Below are 18,564 nucleotides of genomic sequence, written 5' to 3' on the forward strand. Positions count from 1 at the left end.
TCTCTAAAGTGAATTTCACATTGTCGGGTAGGGCCCAGTGTTCAAGTTTGTGATGTATACCTGGAAAGGATGTGAGATGCAACCAGAGAGCAATATTTTTTCTTTCTCTTGGCTTAGTGGGGATAGAGGAAACGATTGTATCGGTGGGCTGATGCCGGCCAGGGATTCCGCCAGCAGGCTAAATCTGGGCAACCACCCCTGGAGAATCGATCCCTAAAGTCTGCCTCGCTCTCTCAACCATCCAAGTGACGATGATCAAAGCCGAGAACCAATGAGAAAAATCGTTCCCCTGGCATCCATTTGGGGACGGGAGAGCAATGGTGCGGAAAAGAGCTGCCCGTGTTTCACTCCTATTTACAACATCCCTTATTCTGAATTATGGCCTCATCCAATGTGGGCTCGTAAGTGGGAATAACAGCGACGGCCACCCTAGATTAGGATCAATTCCTGGGAAGGAACGAGCGGGAAAAAAGGCACCAAAAACCACAGCAATCCTGCAAATGGGATTTTAAGTTTCGTAGGAGAAGCCCGGATGAGCGACAGTGCAGAAATATGGCCAACCCATCCCATTTTATTTTTCAGGGGGGGGGGAATTGTAATGTATGTCAGGGTTCTGGAACATGCTGGAATCTCTAGCATGTATACATGATTGAAACAGCGACGTCTACGCTGGCTTGGGTATGTTGTGAGAATGGTCGATGGTTGGATTCTGAAAGATCTCCCGCATGGAGAATTAGTGCGGGGAAAGCGCCCCAGAGGGAGACCACAGCTGTGATGTAAGGATATCTGCAAGAGGGATCTAAAGGGAATGGACATTAACAGCTGGGGAACCTTGACCTCTGATCGTTCAGCTTGGAGGCTAAAGACACAGCATGGGCTTCTCCCATTCGAAGAGACACTCGTTTGGCAGGCAAAGAGGCAATCCTGGAACCAGCGAAATCTGGGGGGTGGGCAGGGGACAGAATGTCTCTGCCCTCCGTGTGGAAGGGATTGCCACTCCCGAACTGGACTTTTTAGCCACACCAGATGCTGCATTAGGACCATTTTCCAGCACACCTTTGGGACAACCATGGGCTGGATGATTGATAATTTCCATAGACATGCAGAGTAAAACTGTTGGGAAGGAACTTTTGGAGGTCTTCTAATCTAACCCTCAGCTTGAGCAAGAAATCCGATTCTATTTCAGACAAACAGACAAATAACAGAACTGAGGAAGCTTCTTGGATGAGAAGCAAAAAGCTTTCAAACAAAAGACCCCAAGAAAGTCCAGTTGCCCTTGGAAAAAACAACCATGACCTGAATGATTGAGAATCTCAATAGACATACGGAGCAACAGAGTTGGAAGGGACCTTGGAGGCCTTCTAGTTCAATCCCTTGCTCAAGCAGGAAACCATATATTATTTCAGATAAATAGCTGTTCAACTTCTTCTTAAAAACCTTCAATGTTGGAGCACCCACAACTTCTGAAGGCAAGCCGTTCCACTCATTAATTGTTCTCACTATCAGGAAATGTCTCCTTCATTCTAGGTTGCTTCTCTCCTTGATCAGTGTCCATCCGTTGCTTCTTGTCCTGCCCTCCGGTGCTTTGGAGAATAACTTGACTCCCTCTTCTCTGTGGCAGCCCCTCAAGTATTGGAAGACTGCTATCATGTCTCCTCTGGTTCTTCTCTTCAGTAGACCACTCTTCACTGTCCGGTTCCTGCAACCCTTCCTCAATGTTTTAGCCTCCAGTCCTCTAATCATCCCGGTTGCTCTTCTCTGCACTCTTTCTAGAGTCTCCACATCTTTTTTATAGTGTGGTGACCAAAACTGGATGCAGTATTCTAGGTATGGCATAACTAAGGCTTTATAGAGTGGTATTAGTACCTCCCTTGATCTTGATTGTATCCCTCTGTTAATGCAATTTAGGATTGCATTGGCCTTTTCGGCTGCCGCTGCGCATAGCTGGCTCATGTTTAAGTGATTGTCCATCGGGACTCCGAGATCTCTCCCACAATTCCTGCTTCTCAACTCTTCTCAACCTTTGCTAACAGCTTGCTTTTAACTGCAGATTCTAGATCAAAACACACGGCCTTCTGCATTCAAATCATGTCTCCTGTTAATAAGCTATCGTAATGTCTGCAAATCTCAGCTATTTTCCATTCCAAAACTTCAAAAAGACATTTTAGGCGATCCTCCCCAAGATTGTGAGATCTTGAGCAGAACTGTTGGGCTGAACCCCCCCAGGATACGAGGGTGCCTTCACACATCTCATGCCACTTTGTTACTGAATTAATCCATTTTTCTCACTTTCAGTCATAGATTGAATAACAACAAATTATTCCTTCCAACCCACTCGGTTTTCCCTAGGGGTTGTTATTGACACCCAAGAAACCCCTTTTATACCCCAAATGCACAACTTCACCAAAGTTAAAAAGTGATTCACGCATGAATGCCAATATACGTGTCCCAGGGTGATATTACAGCATCCAATCTGGGTCGATTAGCTTGGAAGACACAAGAGGTTGGGTCTTCCGAGCTTTCAGGGGCCCACCCTCAGGGCATTTCTCTCTAACAGAGTATGTTCTTTAAAGAGATTCAGGATGTGGTATTTATGGGGTGCCTGGTTGTGTGTTTGTCTTTTTAGTTGTCGATTGGGGTGCCGATCGCTGGCTATTAAGTCGTTGGTGGTTGTTTCCAATTTTAGGGCCATTTCCAAGCTGTTTTCAGGTTATTTTTGGCCATTTTGGGGGCCAAATATGGTCCCAAAATGGACTGAAAATAGCCCCAAAATTGTCTAAAAACAGCCTGTTTTTTGGCCGGTTTTGGCTGTTTTTCACTTTGCAGTTCAGCACCTGCAAAGACCAGCTGGCCACAGTGCATGTGCCCACAGAGAGGGCTCTGTGTGCCACCTCTGGCACGTGTGCCATAGGTTTGCCATCCCAGGTGTAGGGTCTCCTGCTTGGGCAGAGGAGGGGGTTGGACTAGATGACCTACAAGGTCCCTTCCAACTCTGTTAATCTAATCTAAAATGCACGTGTGTGAACCACTGTTATGAATGGGTGAATCCATTTATTTTCAATCAGATCAGGTTCTCTTCTTCAGCCACAAACAGGATCCGTTTGTTTTATTTTCTATTTAAAAAAAATCATTTGAGTGAAACCTACAATTAAGCAATGGTTCAAATGTCATCAGTTCTCCGGGGAAGGATTTTTTTGAATAGATAATTTGCGTGAGGATTACACTTTCAGAAATGGTCAAAATCCATGGCTTGGTTCCAATCTGCCCACCGAAGACAGGGGTTAAATCACGATGAAATCTCTTTGTAAGGTGCCCAGAAGGGAGTCTTCAGACTACTCAGAAGCTGTGTTATAGAAACAAAGACAGAAGCATTTCTTAAGTCTTGGGAAAGGAGATAGTGGTAGGAAGAAGCTCAGGCAGGTTTCTCTCTGACTCAAGGTAGATTGTTCTGATCTTGGCTTTCCAAGAGCCTGAAGCAAACTCCTTGTCCCAACAAAAAACCCCCTTTTATTAATTGACTGTGAATTCTGTTCATTCACATCCAGCAAAGTCTTTCGAGGGAAGATCTACAGTCACAGACCTTCTCTGGCTTGGAGAGCTGACAGGCTGATATCTGCAAAACTTGGCAAGGAGTCAAGAACCAATGAAGCAAACTAATTGTCTCCTGCAAACTCCATTCCCCTGTTGCTCCTCTTTTCTTTCCTCTGGGAGGGGCCATTCATCGTCCACTTGTGGCCTTACTCCCAAGTCGACCCCTGTTCCTTAGCTGTTCCCTTCGTCTGGCAACTCTGCGCATGTGCACACTGGGAACAGGCTCCTGCCTCACTGATGTCTAACTCTGAAGGCAGCTGATAACTGTCAGACGGCCCTAGCACCCACTCTGCCTCCGACACAGAGCCCTCATCAGAGCCTTCCCCAGACTCCAGGACTGGCCCAGGTTCCTCCCCAACCTCCTCACTGTCCGAATCTGCTGTAAGATCCACTGGCCGGCCACCACAAAGGTAAACCCAAGGAGACATGTGGGGTACTGGTTCTCTCAGAGTTTGATTGTTTTCTTACAGATGTGTCATTACTCAACCAGGTAAACATCATCAGTGTTAAAAGAGAGTGGGGTTTGGGGGGGGGAGGAGGAGGACGACTCTCTGAGCTTGGTTGTTTTCTTGCAGATGTTTCATGACCCAATTAGGTAACATCATCAGTGATAGAACAGAGAGGGATTTGCATGGAGGAAGAGGAGGAGGAGGAGGAGGAGGAAGAGGAGAAGAAGGAGGAAGAGAAGGAGGAGGAGGGGGTGGAGGAGGAGGAGGCAGAGGAGAAGGAGGCGGAGAAGGAGGAGGAGGAGAATGACCATAACTATCAATTTGCAATTCAAGTCTTGGCTAATTTACTACTTGGAAAATGAGCCTGGATGGAAGGAAGGGTCAAGCAGGGAAGTAGCCTTGAGTCCCTGCACAGCTGCAACAGAATGACCTGTAAGTCGAGGACCTTCACTTTAGATCTGTGGTTGACCTCCCCATGCTGCCCATTCCTCACCGACCTCCCGCTGCTGTGACCAAACGGTCACTCTGCAAATCTACCCAACACATAATTCCCCACCCCCACCCGGTCCCTAAGAGACGTTCAGGTGATCCTACCTGGGAAAACCAGCTGGGTTTATTTCTTGATGGAAACGGAGAGGATGATGATGAAGATCAGAAGAACAACCAGCCCGGCGGAGATCACGCAACATTTCACTCTCCTCGCTCGCCGCTGAGATGGACAAAGACAAGAAATGAAGGTCAAAACTTAGGATGGGAATTGCAGAAGCCTTAACGGGTTCCATTCTAACCCCAAGAACTCTTGACATGCTCTAAGGAGGGGAGGAAAGTGGGTTTATGAACCATTGGACTGGTGGACAAAAGAGATGTTTCCCCCCTTAAAAGTTAAAACACACTTCCTTCCTCTCCCTCTGTCTCACACATTTCCTTCCTCCCTCCCTCCATTTCCTCCCTCCCCCATCTCACACATTTCCCTCCCTTCCTTTCCTCTCTCCCTCCATTTCACACATTTCCCTCCTTCCTTCCTCTCCATCCATCTCACACATTTCCTTCCTCCCTCCCTTCCTTTCCTCCTTCCCTCCCATTTCCTCCCTCCCTCCCTCCGTCTCACACATTTCCTTCCTTTCCTCCTTCCCTCCCTCCCTCCCTCTATCTCACACATTTCCTTCCTTCCTCTCCCTCCGTCTCACACATTTCCTTCCTCCCTCCCTCCATTTCCTCCCTCCCCCATCTCACACATTTCCCTCCCTTCCTTTCCTCTCTCCCTCCATTTCACACATTTCCCTCCTTCCTTCCTCTCCATCCATCTCACACATTTCCTTCCTTCCTCTCCATCCATCTCACACATTTCCTTCCTCCCTCCCTTCCTTTCCTCCTTCCCTCCCATTTCCTCCCTCCCTCCGTCTCACACATTTCCTTCCTTCCTCTCTTCCTTTCCTCCTTCCCTCCCTCCCTCCCTCTATCTCACACATTTCCTTCCTTCCTCTCCCTCCGTCTCACACATTTCCTTCCTCCCTCCCTTCCTTTCCTCCTTCCCTCCCATTTCCTCCCTCCCTCCATCTCACACATTTCCTTCCTTCCTCTCTTCCTTTCCTCCTTCCCTCCCTCCCTCCCTCTATCTCACACATTTCCTTCCTTCCTCTCCCTCCGTCTCACACATTTCCTTCCTTCCTTCCTTCTTTCCTTCCTTCCTTCCTTCCTTCCTTCCAAAACTGCTTCTTTTTCCCGCAGAGCCTGAAAGGAATCAAATATTATCCCTTTCATTCTTGCCTTTAATCAGATCTCTGATCCTGTTATGACCCTCTCATTTGGGAGTCAAGTCAGGTCCTCCCAGAGGAGAAGGCTTGGCAACCTTTTACATCTCATAAAGATATTCACCTGTTGCTTCCTGACCTTTGGAGAGGAAGTTTCTTTCACAAGTGAACCCCATGTCGTTGTTAAATCACTGCTTCAGCTCTGCAGTTCGCAAAGGCCAATAATTCCAACTACCTTTTCCCTACCTTTTTAAAGTGGGAGATATTGATTTAAATCAACAAATGGGTTTCTTTTTTTAACAATGGCATTCAGGTACTTCAAGCACTCCTGGATGTAGGGGGAAAAATTGGATTTTTGCATGCCAAGCTGCACAAACCATTATTCGACATGCATGTAACCATGAATCCATAATCTCAGGGTGTTTTTTTTTACAAAAATTATGAAATGTATATACTGCCCAGCTCACTCTCAAGCAATTCCATTACACGTAAACGGAATTATTTAGCTTGGGTTAGTGGGGTGTGTTTTTTTTCTCCCTCCCTTCTCACAGTCAGGATTTCTGCATTTGGGAATCAGGTGGGAATGGCAAAAAAATTGGCATCTGATAACCGGTTGGATTTGGCCGTGGGAATACAACACGATGGTGAAATGATGGAAACTGGACCACTTAGTGATAAAATGAGGGAGGGAGGAGAGAAATAATAATAATAATAATAATAATAATAATAATAATAATAATAATAATAATAATAATAATAATAATAATAATAATAATAATAATAATAATAATAATAAATATTTATTTCTTAGCCGCACCCTCTCCCGAAGGACTCGGGGCGGCGTACAACAAAACATAGGAAATAAATATATCGACATACATATAACAAAATATATACCAAGACATATACACGACATATACAAGGAGGAGGTGAACTGATAGATAAAAACAAGTAAAAACACAATGTTTAAAAACCCCTAAATAAATTGAATGCAATTAAAATACCCCAAATAAAAAACCCGTCAGGAGCGATATAGTTGGATCAAAGTTGAGCCAGGCCAGCAACTTGAAAAAGGTGGGTCTTGAGCTTTACACGAAAGGAGCGGAGGTCAGAGGTATTCCTAATATCCGGAGGGAGGTCATTCCACAGGGCTGGGCCCACCACAGAGAAGGCTCTACTCCTAGGCGCCGCCCCTCGACACTGTCTGGTGGACGGCATCTGGAGGAGGCCCTCTCTGTGCGAGCGGATTGGTCGCAGGGATGTATGGGGCAGGATACGATCCCGCAAGTAACTAGGTCCTGAGCCATGGAGCGCTTTAAAGATTGTTATCAAAACCTTGAAACGCACCCGATAGACTACAGGAAGCCAGTGCAGCTCGCGCAGGAACGGTGTCACATGGGAGTACCTAGTACTCCCCATAATTACCCGCGCGGCTGCGTTCTGGACCAACTGTAGCCTCCGGGTGCATTTCAAGGGAAGCCCCATGTAGAGAGCGTTACAGTAGTCCAAGCGAGACGTCACCAGCGCATGAGTGACTGTGCGTAAGGCGTCCCGGTCCAGTAGGGGGCGCAATTGGCGCACCAGGCGAACCTGGTGGAACGCCCCCCTTGCCACGGCTGTCACATGGTCATCCATGGACAGCCGGGCATCCAGGAGGACGCCCAAATTGCGCGCCCGCTCCACGGGGGCAAGTTGAATGCCCCCGATGGCCAATTATGGAATTAATTGGCTGAAAAGGGGAGCTGGTACCCACAGCCACTCCGTCTTGGAGGGGTTGAGTTTGAGTCGGTTGTCATCCATCCAGATCCGTACGGCTTCCACACACCGGGACATCACTTCGATGGCCTCGTTGGGGTGGTTCGGGGTGGAAAAGTACAGCTGAGTATCATCAGCGTACAGATGGTATCCCACCCCGAAACCACGGATGATCTCACCCAGCGGCTTCATATATGTGTTGAACAGGAGTGGCGAGAGGACCGACCCCTGTGGCACCCCACAAGTAAGGGGGCGTAGGGTCGACCTCTCCTCCCCTGCCAACACACGCTGAGTCCGGCCAGAAAGGTAGGAGCCGAACCACTGCAAAACGGTGCCCCGGACCCCCAACCCCTCCAGCCGGCGCAGCAGGATACCATGGTCGATGGTATCAAAAGCCGCTGAGAGGTCTAATAGGACCAGGATAGAGGAACAACCTCTATCTCTGGCCCTCCAGAGATCATCCACCAACGCGACCAAGGCCGTCTCCGTGCTGTGACCGGGGCGGAAGCCGGACTGGCGCGGGTCTAGATAATCATTTTCCTCCAGATGCCGTGGAAACTGGTAGGCCACCACACTCTCTACAACCTTCGCCAAAAAGGGAAGGTTGGAGACAGGACGATAATTGGCAAGCTCCAAAGGATCCAGGGAAGGCTTCTTGAGCAAGGGTCTCACCACCGCCTCTTTCAAGGCGGCCGGGAGAGACCCCTCGCTCAGCGAAGCATTCACTAGGTCCAGGAGCCAGTCTCGTGTAACCTCCCAGGATGCCAGTACAAGCCAGGAGGGGCACGGGTCCAATAAACATGTGGTGGGCCGCAGTCGTCCACGCATTCTGTCCAAATCCTCGATGGCAACCAAGTCAAACTCCTCCTAGGTCGATTCCTCAAGACTCGCCACGGACGTCTCCATTGGACCACTAACAGGGACCCAATCCTTCCGGATTTGAGCGATTTTATCCTGCAGATATTTCCCAAATTCCTCTGCTCTGCCCTGTAGAGGGGCCTCCCGCGGCCTCTGAAACAAGAGGGAGTGGGACACCCGAAACAGGGGGGCAGGGCGGTTCTCTGCGGATGCAATGAGAGTGGCACAATATTGGCGTTTGGCCACTCTCAATGCCACAAGGTACGTCCTTAAATGGGCTCGTGCCTGTGTTCGATCAAGTTCGGAACGAGAGGATCTCCAACGACTCTCTAGACGTCTCTTGCGGCATTTCATCACCCTCAGCTCCTCGGTAAACCAAGGGGCCAGGGTGGATCGTTGCCGCCGGAGAGGCTGCAAAGGCGCCACCTGGTTCAAGGCCCCGGTAGTTGCATTATTCCACGCAACCACCAGGTCCTCTACCCGGGGGCGGGTCAAGGTTACAGGAGGTGGCCCAAGCTCCGTCTGGAACCTATCTGGTTCCATCAGGCGCCTGGGGCGGAACCATCTAGTGCTTTCCGGTTCCGCCTCCCCGCAGCGGGAGTTAGCACCAGGGAAGTCAAGACGAAGGAGTGAGTGATCTGACCATGACAGGGGAGTGATGGTTAAGTCCCCTCCTCCCAGATCACTCAACCACTGGCCAGAGACAAAAACGAGGTCCAGAGTGTGTCCTCCCTCGTGTGTCGGGCCCTCAATCATTTGAGTCAGGTCCATGGCTGTCATGGAAGCCATGAACTCTCGAACCCCCTCTGATGCTTCTCCCATCGATGGCAGGTTAAAATCCCCCATCACTAAAAGTTTGGGGGTCTCGACCGCCACCGATGCGATCAGCTCGAGGAGTTCAGGCAGGGCCGCTGATGTATAGCGATGAGCCAGGTATACCATCAGCAGGCCCAACTGTCTCCCAGGGCCCCATTTCACAACAAGGGATTCACATCCAGACGTCTGTGGCACAGTAGACTCCCTCGGCTCTAAGTCCTCCCGAATAATTACTGCCACCCCACCACCCCTTCCCTGGGCCCGGGGCTGGTGAAATGCTCGGTAGCCTGGTGGGCACATTTCCACGAGGGGAAGACCTCCCTCGTGGCCCAACCAGGTCTCCGTTATTCCCGCGAGGTCCGGCTCCCCCTCTAAAATTAGATCGTGAATGAGGGGGGCCTTGTTAACAACGGACCTCGCATTGCATAACAACAGCCTCAGGCCCTGGGTCTGTAACTCTTGACCACCTAGACCGCGGGGATTGGTACAAGCGACCGGGTGTAACCAGCAACCACGGTCTCCCAACCGACTATAAGTTCTTAATCTGTCCTCGTATCTGCCCCTCCCTGCGACCGTTGGAATTAAAGAGCACTGTATAGGAATGATAGCTTAAAAGCTAAAGGGAGGAGGAAATTATGCCTCCTCGACAGGTAAAGAGACAATGCATGTCAATCAAGGTCTTAGATTTTGACCCTAGTCTAGTCTTTCATAGCGAATGGATTGGTTTTCTGACAATGTCACGACAAGGAAAATCAGAATTATTGCCGTTTACTCATTTATTTTCCAACTCAGATCTCCATTATCTATCTTCCTTCCTTCCTTCCTTCCTTCCTTCCTCCCCACCCCACATTTTGTTCTTCCATCCCATCCCTCCACTTGCCCACCAATCTTCCTTACTTTCCTTCTTTCCTCCCTCCCATACATTTCCTTCCTTCCATCTATCTTTTCATTCTTCCCTCCCTCTTTCTCTGAATCTCACACACATTTCCTTCCTCCCTCCCACACTCCCTTCCTTCTCTCCCTCCCCCTTCTTCCTTCTACACATTTTCTTCCTTCCTTCCATCTTTCCATTCTTCCCTCCCTCCCTTTCTCTCTCACTCTCACACACCCTTCCTTCCTTCCTTCCTTCCTTCCATCCATCCATCTTTCCATTCTTCCCTTCCTCTTTCTCTCAATCTCAAACACATTTCCTTTCTTCCTTCCCTCTCTCCTCCCACCCTCTGCGTATTTCCTTTCTTCCTTCCTCCCTCCCTCCATCCTGGATGCCTTAATAAGTGGAATAATGTGAGGAAGGAAATCTATTCCAGAAGAAAACTATGGTCCTCATTATAACTTATCCTCTACAGAAATAAACATACCCAGTAGAACAAACTATACAGAGATCAACGCACAAAGGTTTTTTTTGTAAAGAAAATCAAATACATAGAAAATGCGAGAAGAATTTGTCCCAGCAAACTGACAGCCTAAAATACGCGACAGGGAATGAAATCACTTCTGAGATATTCACTAATTGCTAGATCAAAGAGCTGTTAACCAGAAAGTTGTTTAGCGAGAGACTGACACAACCCCAATAAAGCATGTAACATTCCAAATTAATTCCCAATTCCCATACATTAGGCAGACTCCTGACGCACGCAGTTAAGTTCTGAGTCTCGCATTAAATTTGAAAAGAAAAATTTCTTTTTATCCTTCCGCGAACTCTGTCAGAGTCACTCAGATACCCACTTATTTGATATGGAGGTAGTGGGGCAGGAAGGATTGACTCAAGCCAAAGGGATTACCCCAAAAAAGTGGATTAAAGCTAAAGAGATTACAGGAGAGGGGAAAAAAAATATCTGAATGCTAAATGAAGCTGTCAAAACAGGGGAAACGTTAATGCTGAAGGACAACCCCAAGAATAGATGAGACCCCAGCGATCATTCTCAGATGGAAGTCAAATTCTATGTAAGCAACTATTGCAAAGATGAATTTCTTTTGCTAATCCTCTGAATGGGAAACGTGAATCTTCGTTTTTTGAAAACCAAAAGATGACATTTGGGAGAAAAGACTAGGAACAAAATAATAATAATATGTGTTTGGCTTAACGACTCTCCTCCACCGATTAAAAAGAAAAGGCGAATCCATCTCTCTTTCGGATTCAAAATGGAGTTAGTGCGTGATTTTGAGACACATTTTAATTTAATTTAATTTTTAATCTTGCACCGGATAAGAATTTGTTTCCCTTGATTGGCTCCCTCGGACAGTGTTTTCCAAACTCAGCCAAAGTAGGCAACTTTAAGACTTGTGGACTTCAACTCCCAGAATTCCTTGCCGACTTTGTCTGTGGAATCTTGGAAGTTGAAGTCCACAATTCTTAAAGTTGCCCACTTTGGCCGAGGAATTCTGGGAGTTGAAGTCCACAAGACTTAAAATTGCCCACTTTGGCCGAGGAATTCTGGGAGTTGAAGTCCATAAGACTTAAAAGTTGCCCACTTTGGCCGAGGAATTCTGGGAGTTGAAGTCCATAAGACTTAAAGTTGCCCACTTTGGCCGAGGAATTCTGGGAGTTGAAGTCCATAAGACTTAAAGTTGCCCACTTTGGCCGAGGAATTCTGGGAGTTGAAGTCCATAAGACTTAAAGTTGCCCACTTTGGCTGAGGAATTCTGGGAGTTGAAGTCCATAAGACTTAAAATTGCCCACTTTGGCTGAGGAATTCTGGGAGATGAAGTCCATAAGACTTAAAATTGCCCACTTTGGCTGAGGAATTCTGGGAGATGAAGTCCACAAAGTCTTAAAGTTGCAACATTTATAAACGGTCATAAATACAAACTTGTCACCAAACGTCTGACTTTGGACCACGTTGCCCTGGGCGTGCTGCAAAGGTCGTTAAGTGTGAAAAGCAGTCACAAGTCCCATTTTTCAGTGCCGTTGCAACTTTGAGCCGTCACTAAGTGAACTGCCGTAAGTCGAGGACTGCCTATACTTGAATGATCGTTAAATGAACTGTTGCAAGTTGAAAACTACCTGATTTGCTTTGAATCTTGCTTACAAGTGCTGCAGATTTCCTTGAGCCTTCTAAAGTTCACCCCCCACACACACACAATAAGCCCGTGATGGCGAACCTATAACCCATGTGCCCCAAGTGGCACGCAGAGCCAGGTCGCCTGGCACATGTGGTCTTCCATTTTCCGGCATGAGCATGCACACCGGCCAGGTGCATGCAAGCCAAAAACCAAAGACTGGCTGGCTGGTGCGCATGTGAGTGCCGGACACTGGATGTTCCTTTTTCCAGCATGCGCATGCCTCCTGAGTAGCTCCTCTTCCTACCACTGTTTATTATGAGTGATCTATTAGACAGCTCTCTCTCCACCCTTTTACCCACCTAACACAATTATCCGGGAAGATACAGCCGAGAGAGTGACTCACTCCCATTCTTATTATTATGATCCACTCCGGATTTGCATAGAATGCCTCCAGCATCTGCTTTTCAAACATCCCAGTAGCATCACCGCAAGCTTAAAAAAAAAACTATCCAGCTTTCCTAGAAGTGTTTATTTTAAATCTCAGAATCCATAATCAACTCTGTTTTTTATTTTTAAACTTAAGCACTTAGTGAGAGAATTCGGAGGCAACAGAACAACAGAATGGGAAGGGAGCTTAAAGCAGCACTGCTATTCAGCCGGTTCTATCCGATTTGGACGAACCGGTAGCGGTGCCAATGGGAGGCTCTGTCCAACCGCATGAATGCCATCATGTCCTGTTTTTGATGCTCTGTGCATGCGCGGAAGGTCCTGCGCATGCGTGGAGAGGAGCCGGGGAGTGCGCCCATTCCTATTTACGAACCAGTAGCGAATGTAAGTTGATTTCACCCCTGCCTTGGGGAGGTCTTCTAGTCCAACCTCTTGCTCAGGCAGGAAACCCTGTACCATTTCAGGTAGGTGGTTGTCCAGTTTCTTCTTAAAAACCACCCGTGATAAAGCCCCCACAATGTCTGGAGGTAAGCTATTCCACTGGTTGATTGTTCTCAGTGTCAGGAAAGTTCTCCTTAGTCCCAGGTTGCTTCTCTCCTTAGTTAGTTTCCATCCCTTGCTTCTTATCCTGCCTGCCTTCAGGTGTTTTGGAGAATAGGTTGACCCTCCCTTCTAGAAAAGAAGAGAAGAGAACAGGGTGGGGTAGGGTAGGGTAAGGAAAGGAAAGGAAAGGATAAGTTAGGTTGGGATGGGATGGGATGAGATAGAATAGAATAGAATAGAAAATAGCAAATAGAAAGGAATGGAATAGAATAGAAAATGGAATGGAATAACAGAGTTGGAAGGGACATTGGAGGTCTTCTAGTCCAGCTCCCTGCCCAAAAAGGAGAGCCTATACCATTTCAGACACATGTATGTGCAATCTCTTCTTTAAAACATCCAGTGATGGGACACCTACAACTTCTGGAGGCAAGCGGTTCCACTGGTTAATTGTTCTCATTGTCAGGAAATTTCTCCTTAGTTCTAGGTTGGCTCTTTCCTTGATTAGTTTCCATCCATTGTCAAACTTGGAATACTGCATCCACTTTTGGTCAGTACAATATAAAAAATGTTGAGACTCCGGAAAGAGTGCAGAAAAGACCAACAAGAATTATTAGGGGACCGAAGACTAAAACATATGAAGAACGGTTGCAGGAACTGGGTATGTCTAGTCTACTGAAGAGAAGGACCAGGGGAGACATGATAGCAGTCTTCCAATATCTCAGGGGTTGCCCCAAAGAAGAGGGAGTCAAACTATTCTCCAAGGCACCTGAGGGTAGAACAAGAAGCAATGGGTGGACACTAATCAAGGACAGAAGGAACTTAGAACTAAGGAGAAATTTCCTGACAGTTGGAACAATTAATTCATGGAACAGCTTTCCTCCAGAAGTTGTGAATGCCCCAACACTGGAAGTCTTTAAGAAGATGCTGGATAGCCATTTGTCTGGAACTGTATAGGGTTTCCTGCCTAGGCAGGGGGTTGGACTAGAAGACCTCCAAGGTCCCTTCCAGCTCCGTTATTCTATTCTATTCTAACATCTCCAGGATAGCCTAGAAGACAAAAATGCCTGATAAAAAATGCAGCACTGACAATATTGGGACATCCCCAAGTCTTCCGCTGAGAATTAATGAGACAATTCTATTATCTGGGCCTTCACTTCTGACACTTGGCAGCCAACCTTAATTGGGCCACAATCAAGATAGTTATTCAGGTTAATTGGATTCCCACTGTCAGCAGCCATCAACTCCTGGAATCCGCTCCTGTCATTTAAGAATAATAAATCATGAGATGGCTTTATTGGACAGCATTGTCTGACAGCTGATGGGGTGGACATGCTGGTGGGTCATTGAGGGAAGGCTCACGCAGCTGGCCCTCTTCCTGGTTTGAAAAAAAAACCATAGGGATCGTGCCCTTATCGCTGCCATCTGGGCAGTCACATCTGGGGGCTGAGAGGATGAAGCACAAGGAGCGTGTCACACACCAGCTGGTGCCAGACAGAGGGCAAATCCAGATGTCTGCTTCCAAGGAGAAGATGCTGTAACATCTGGCATCCAAAACCCTGTGGTCTGAAAGAGCGCGGAAATTGCAACCAACATCCATGCCATGCAAACGGAAATGGCTCGGAACTGCTCAATGCAATGCAGCCGAGCCAAGTGGGGACTGCGGTTCTCTAATGGAATGAAATCCTCAAAGGAGGGGGAAACAGGGATTTACTCTGCTGGATGTTGTTTGTACTTGTTTGATTCCCTATGTTTTTGCCATTATACCAGCGGTGGGCTCCTAACCGGTTTACTACCGTTTCACTGTGCCCGCGTGCCAATTGAACGAGAATTGGTTAGAAAAAAGAGAAAACAGTTGAGGAGTGGCAACTCAAGCTGTTGCCCCAGATCGGTTGGGCTTCGGAAGCTGGAATAAAGGTAAGTATTACCCAGGGACGGGCAGGCAGGGACACTATAACAAAAAGAGAGAACCGGTTCACTCTCTGTTTGAAAGCAGCAGTACCGGTTCGGGAGAAGCAGTCTGGACCGGTAGGAACCCACCTCTGTGTTATATGTTTTGCTGGAGGAAGGAAGGAATGGAAAAGGAGGAAGGATGGGCAAAAGAAAGAAGGAAAGGGAAGGAAAAAAGAAAAGGAATGAACAAAAGAATGAACAAAAGAAAGAAAACAGGAAGGAAGGAAGGGAAAAGGAGGAAAGAGGACAAAAGAAATAAGGAAAGGAAAAAAGGAAGGTAGGGAAGAAAGAATGGAAAGAAAGAAAAGGAGGAAGGATGGAAAGGGAAGAAAGAAAGAAAAGGAAAAAAGAAAAGGAATGAAGAAAAGAATGAACAAAAATAAGAAATAAATTAGGAAGGAAGGAATGGAAAAGGAGGAAGGATGGACAAAAGAAAGAAAGGGAAAAAGAAAGAAAGAAGGAAAGAAAGAATGGAAAGAAAGAAAAGGAGGAAGGATGGACAAAAGAAAGAAAGGAAAGGAAAAAAAGAAGAGGAATGAAGAAAAGAATGAACAAAAAGAAAAAAACAGGAAGGAAGGAAGGGAAAAGAAGAATGGAGGACAAAAGAAAGAAGGAAAGGAAAAAAGGAAATAAATAAAGGAAAGAAAGAATGGAAAAAAGAAAGAAAAGGGGGGACGAAAAGGAAAGAAAGAAGGAAAGGAAAGAAGAAATGCTAAGAAGAAAATCAAAGAATGGAAAGAAAGAAACCAACAAGGAATGGAAGCAAGAAGAAAGGAAAAAGGAGGAAGGATGGATGAAAGAAAGAATGGAAAGAAAGAAAGAAAAAAGGGAGGAAGGATGGAAAGGAAAGAAAGAAGAAAAGAAGGGAAAAAGGAATGAAGAAAAGAATGAATGAACAAAAGAAAGAAAACAGGAAGGAAGGAAGGGAAAAGGAAGAAGGACAAAAGAAAGAAGGAAAGGAAAAAGGAAAGGAAAGAAACAAAAAAGGAAAGAATAAGAAAGAAAAGGAAAAGGCGGAAGGATGGAAAGAAAAAAGAAAGAAGAAAGAAAGAAAAAATGGAAAGAAGAAGGAAGGAAGGAAAGAAAGAAGGAAGGAAGGCTCCATCTCCATCTTATGGATTCAGCTGATGGGAGAAATGAAGGAAGGTAACTAGGAGCCTGTGATAAAATACAGTAAATGACAATATTTTCATGTTTCTCAACTGTAGAGGGGTTTCCTCAGAACCGACCTTGACGTTCTTTGTAAGAGAAATGTGCCAGCAATCATTGCCTAATTCTAACACCGCTCAACATTGTCCTCTTGGCAAGCTCCAGTTTTAATTACGCTTGTTAAGACTATGTCAATCTTTGATATAAACAAATATGCATAATATTTGACTGCTCAGCTCAAACGAAGGCCCGGTTTGTACAACATGCAACGCCAGATTGTGCTTTATATATCACATATATTCTCTCTCTCTCATTCTCTCTCTCCCTCCCTCCATATCTGTCTGTCTGTCTGTCTGTCTGTCTGTCTGTCTGTCTGTCTGTCTATCTATCTATCTGTCTATCTATCTATCTATCTATCTATCTATCTATCTATCTATCATCCATCGATCCATCCATCCACCCATCCATCTATCATCTGTCTGTCTGTCTGTCTGTCTGTCTGTCTGTCTGTCTGTCTCTATCTATCTATCTATCTATCTATCTATCTATCTATCTATCATCTATCTATCTATCTATCATCTATCTATCTATCTATCTATCTATCTATCTATCTATCTATCTATCAATCATCTATCTATCTATCTATCAATCATCTATCTATCTATCTATCTATCTATCTATCTATCTATCTATCTATCAATCATCTATCTATCTATCTATCTATCTATCATCTATCTATCATCTATCTATCTATCTATCTATCTATCTATCTATCATCTATCTATCATCTATCTATCTATCTATCTATCAATCATCTATCTATCTATCTATCTATCTATCTATCTATCTATCTATCTATCTATCTATCTATCTATCTATCTATCTACACACATTCACACTGGTATATATGGTTTTGCTCCTATGTTGTATAGATCTAGTAACTTCTGTCTGCAGATTATAAATAAATCATAAATCATCATTTATGGCTTGCCAAACCCAACGACAGCTGTGGTTGATTTAGCAAACTATGAGTAAACAAACTGTAACTAGCATTCAAACAATACACTGAAGCTTTATTTATTTAAACCTTGGTGGCCACATGCTACTTGTGGTTTCCACCATAGAAGGACAAAACAAAACTAGTCACTATATTTCCAAATGGAGTGTCAGAAACTTGAGATGTCCATGTGCTGCACAAGCTCAAAGAAAATTCCAGAGTTATGGTTATTTTTTCTTCCCTTAAATTGTGTCTTCAGAGCATCAACAGAGGGATGGAATCAAGATCACGTGAAGTGTTAATACCACTTTATAATGCCTTGGTAAGGCCACACTTGGAATACTGCATTCAATTTTGGTCGCCATGATGTAAAAAAGATGTGGAGACTCTGGAAAGAGTGCCCTCCATGTTATTCTGTTAAAGATAGTCCTTGACTTACAACCGATTGGTTAGTGACCATTCAAAGTTACAACGGCACTGAGAAAGCGGACTAATGACAGTTTTTCATACTTTTGACAAACAGGCATCCCTGTTGTCAGGTGATTTACATTTACATTAAAAGAAAGAAAGAAAGAAAGAAAGAAAGAAAGAAAGAAAGAAAGAAAGAAAGAAAGCAAAATAGGGAGGGAAGGAGGAAGGGAGAGAGGAAAGAAGGAAGGAAAAAGAGATGGAGGGAGGGAGGGAAGGAAGGAGGGAAGGCAGGCAGGATGGAGGAAGAGAATCAGAAGCAAGGAAGGAAGTGGAAGATGATAGGAAGGAAGGAAGGAAGGGGAGAGATGGAGGGGAGGAGGGAGGGAGGAAGGAAGGAAAGAAGGAAGGAAAAAGAGATGGAGGGAGGGAGGGAAGGAAGGAGATAAGGCAGGCAGGATGGAGGAAGAGAATCAGAAACAAGGAAGGAAGTGGAAGATGATAGGAAGGAAGGAAGGAAGGAAGGAAGGAAGGAAGGAAGGAAGGAAGGAAGGAAGGGGAGAGATGGAGGGGAGGAGGGAGGGAGGGAGGAAGGAAAGAAGGAAGGAAAAAGGCATGGAGAGAGGGAGGGAGGGAAGGAGGTAAGGCAGGCAGGATGGAGGAAGAGAATCAGAAGCAAGGAAGGAAGTGGAAGATGATAGGAAGGAAGGAAGGAAGGAAGGAAGGAAGGAAGGAAGGAAGGAGGGGGAGAGATGGAGGGGAGGAGAGAGGGAGGGAGGGAGGAAAGAAGGAAGGAAAAAGAGATGGAGGGAGGGAGGGAAGGAAGGAGGGAAGGCAGGCAGGATGG

The 18,564-nt window shown here is 46.0% G+C and overlaps 1 protein-coding gene across 5 annotated transcripts in view; it reads right to left on the reverse strand.

Annotated features, from left to right (window-relative positions):
* TSNARE1 (t-SNARE domain containing 1) overlaps window positions 1-18,564 on the reverse strand; it is a 291,135-nt gene that overhangs the window by 23,078 nt on the left and 249,493 nt on the right. For 4 of the 5 annotated variants that reach the window (XM_081951106.1, XM_081951107.1, XM_081951108.1 and 1 more), the window contains one exon: window positions 4,635-4,749. In XM_081951106.1, coding sequence (XP_081807232.1) covers window positions 4,654-4,749 — 96 coding nt within the window. In that variant the 3' untranslated portion in view covers window positions 4,635-4,653. Of the gene's footprint in view, window positions 1-3,184; window positions 3,344-4,634; window positions 4,750-18,564 lie in introns of those variants that run through there. The other variant, XM_081951110.1, reaches the window with a different exon arrangement.

The sequence above is a fragment of the Natrix helvetica genome (genome assembly GCF_964273705.1).
Source record: "Natrix helvetica genome assembly, chromosome: 4".
In the NCBI taxonomy this organism is placed as follows: Eukaryota; Metazoa; Chordata; class Lepidosauria; order Squamata; family Natricidae; genus Natrix; species Natrix helvetica.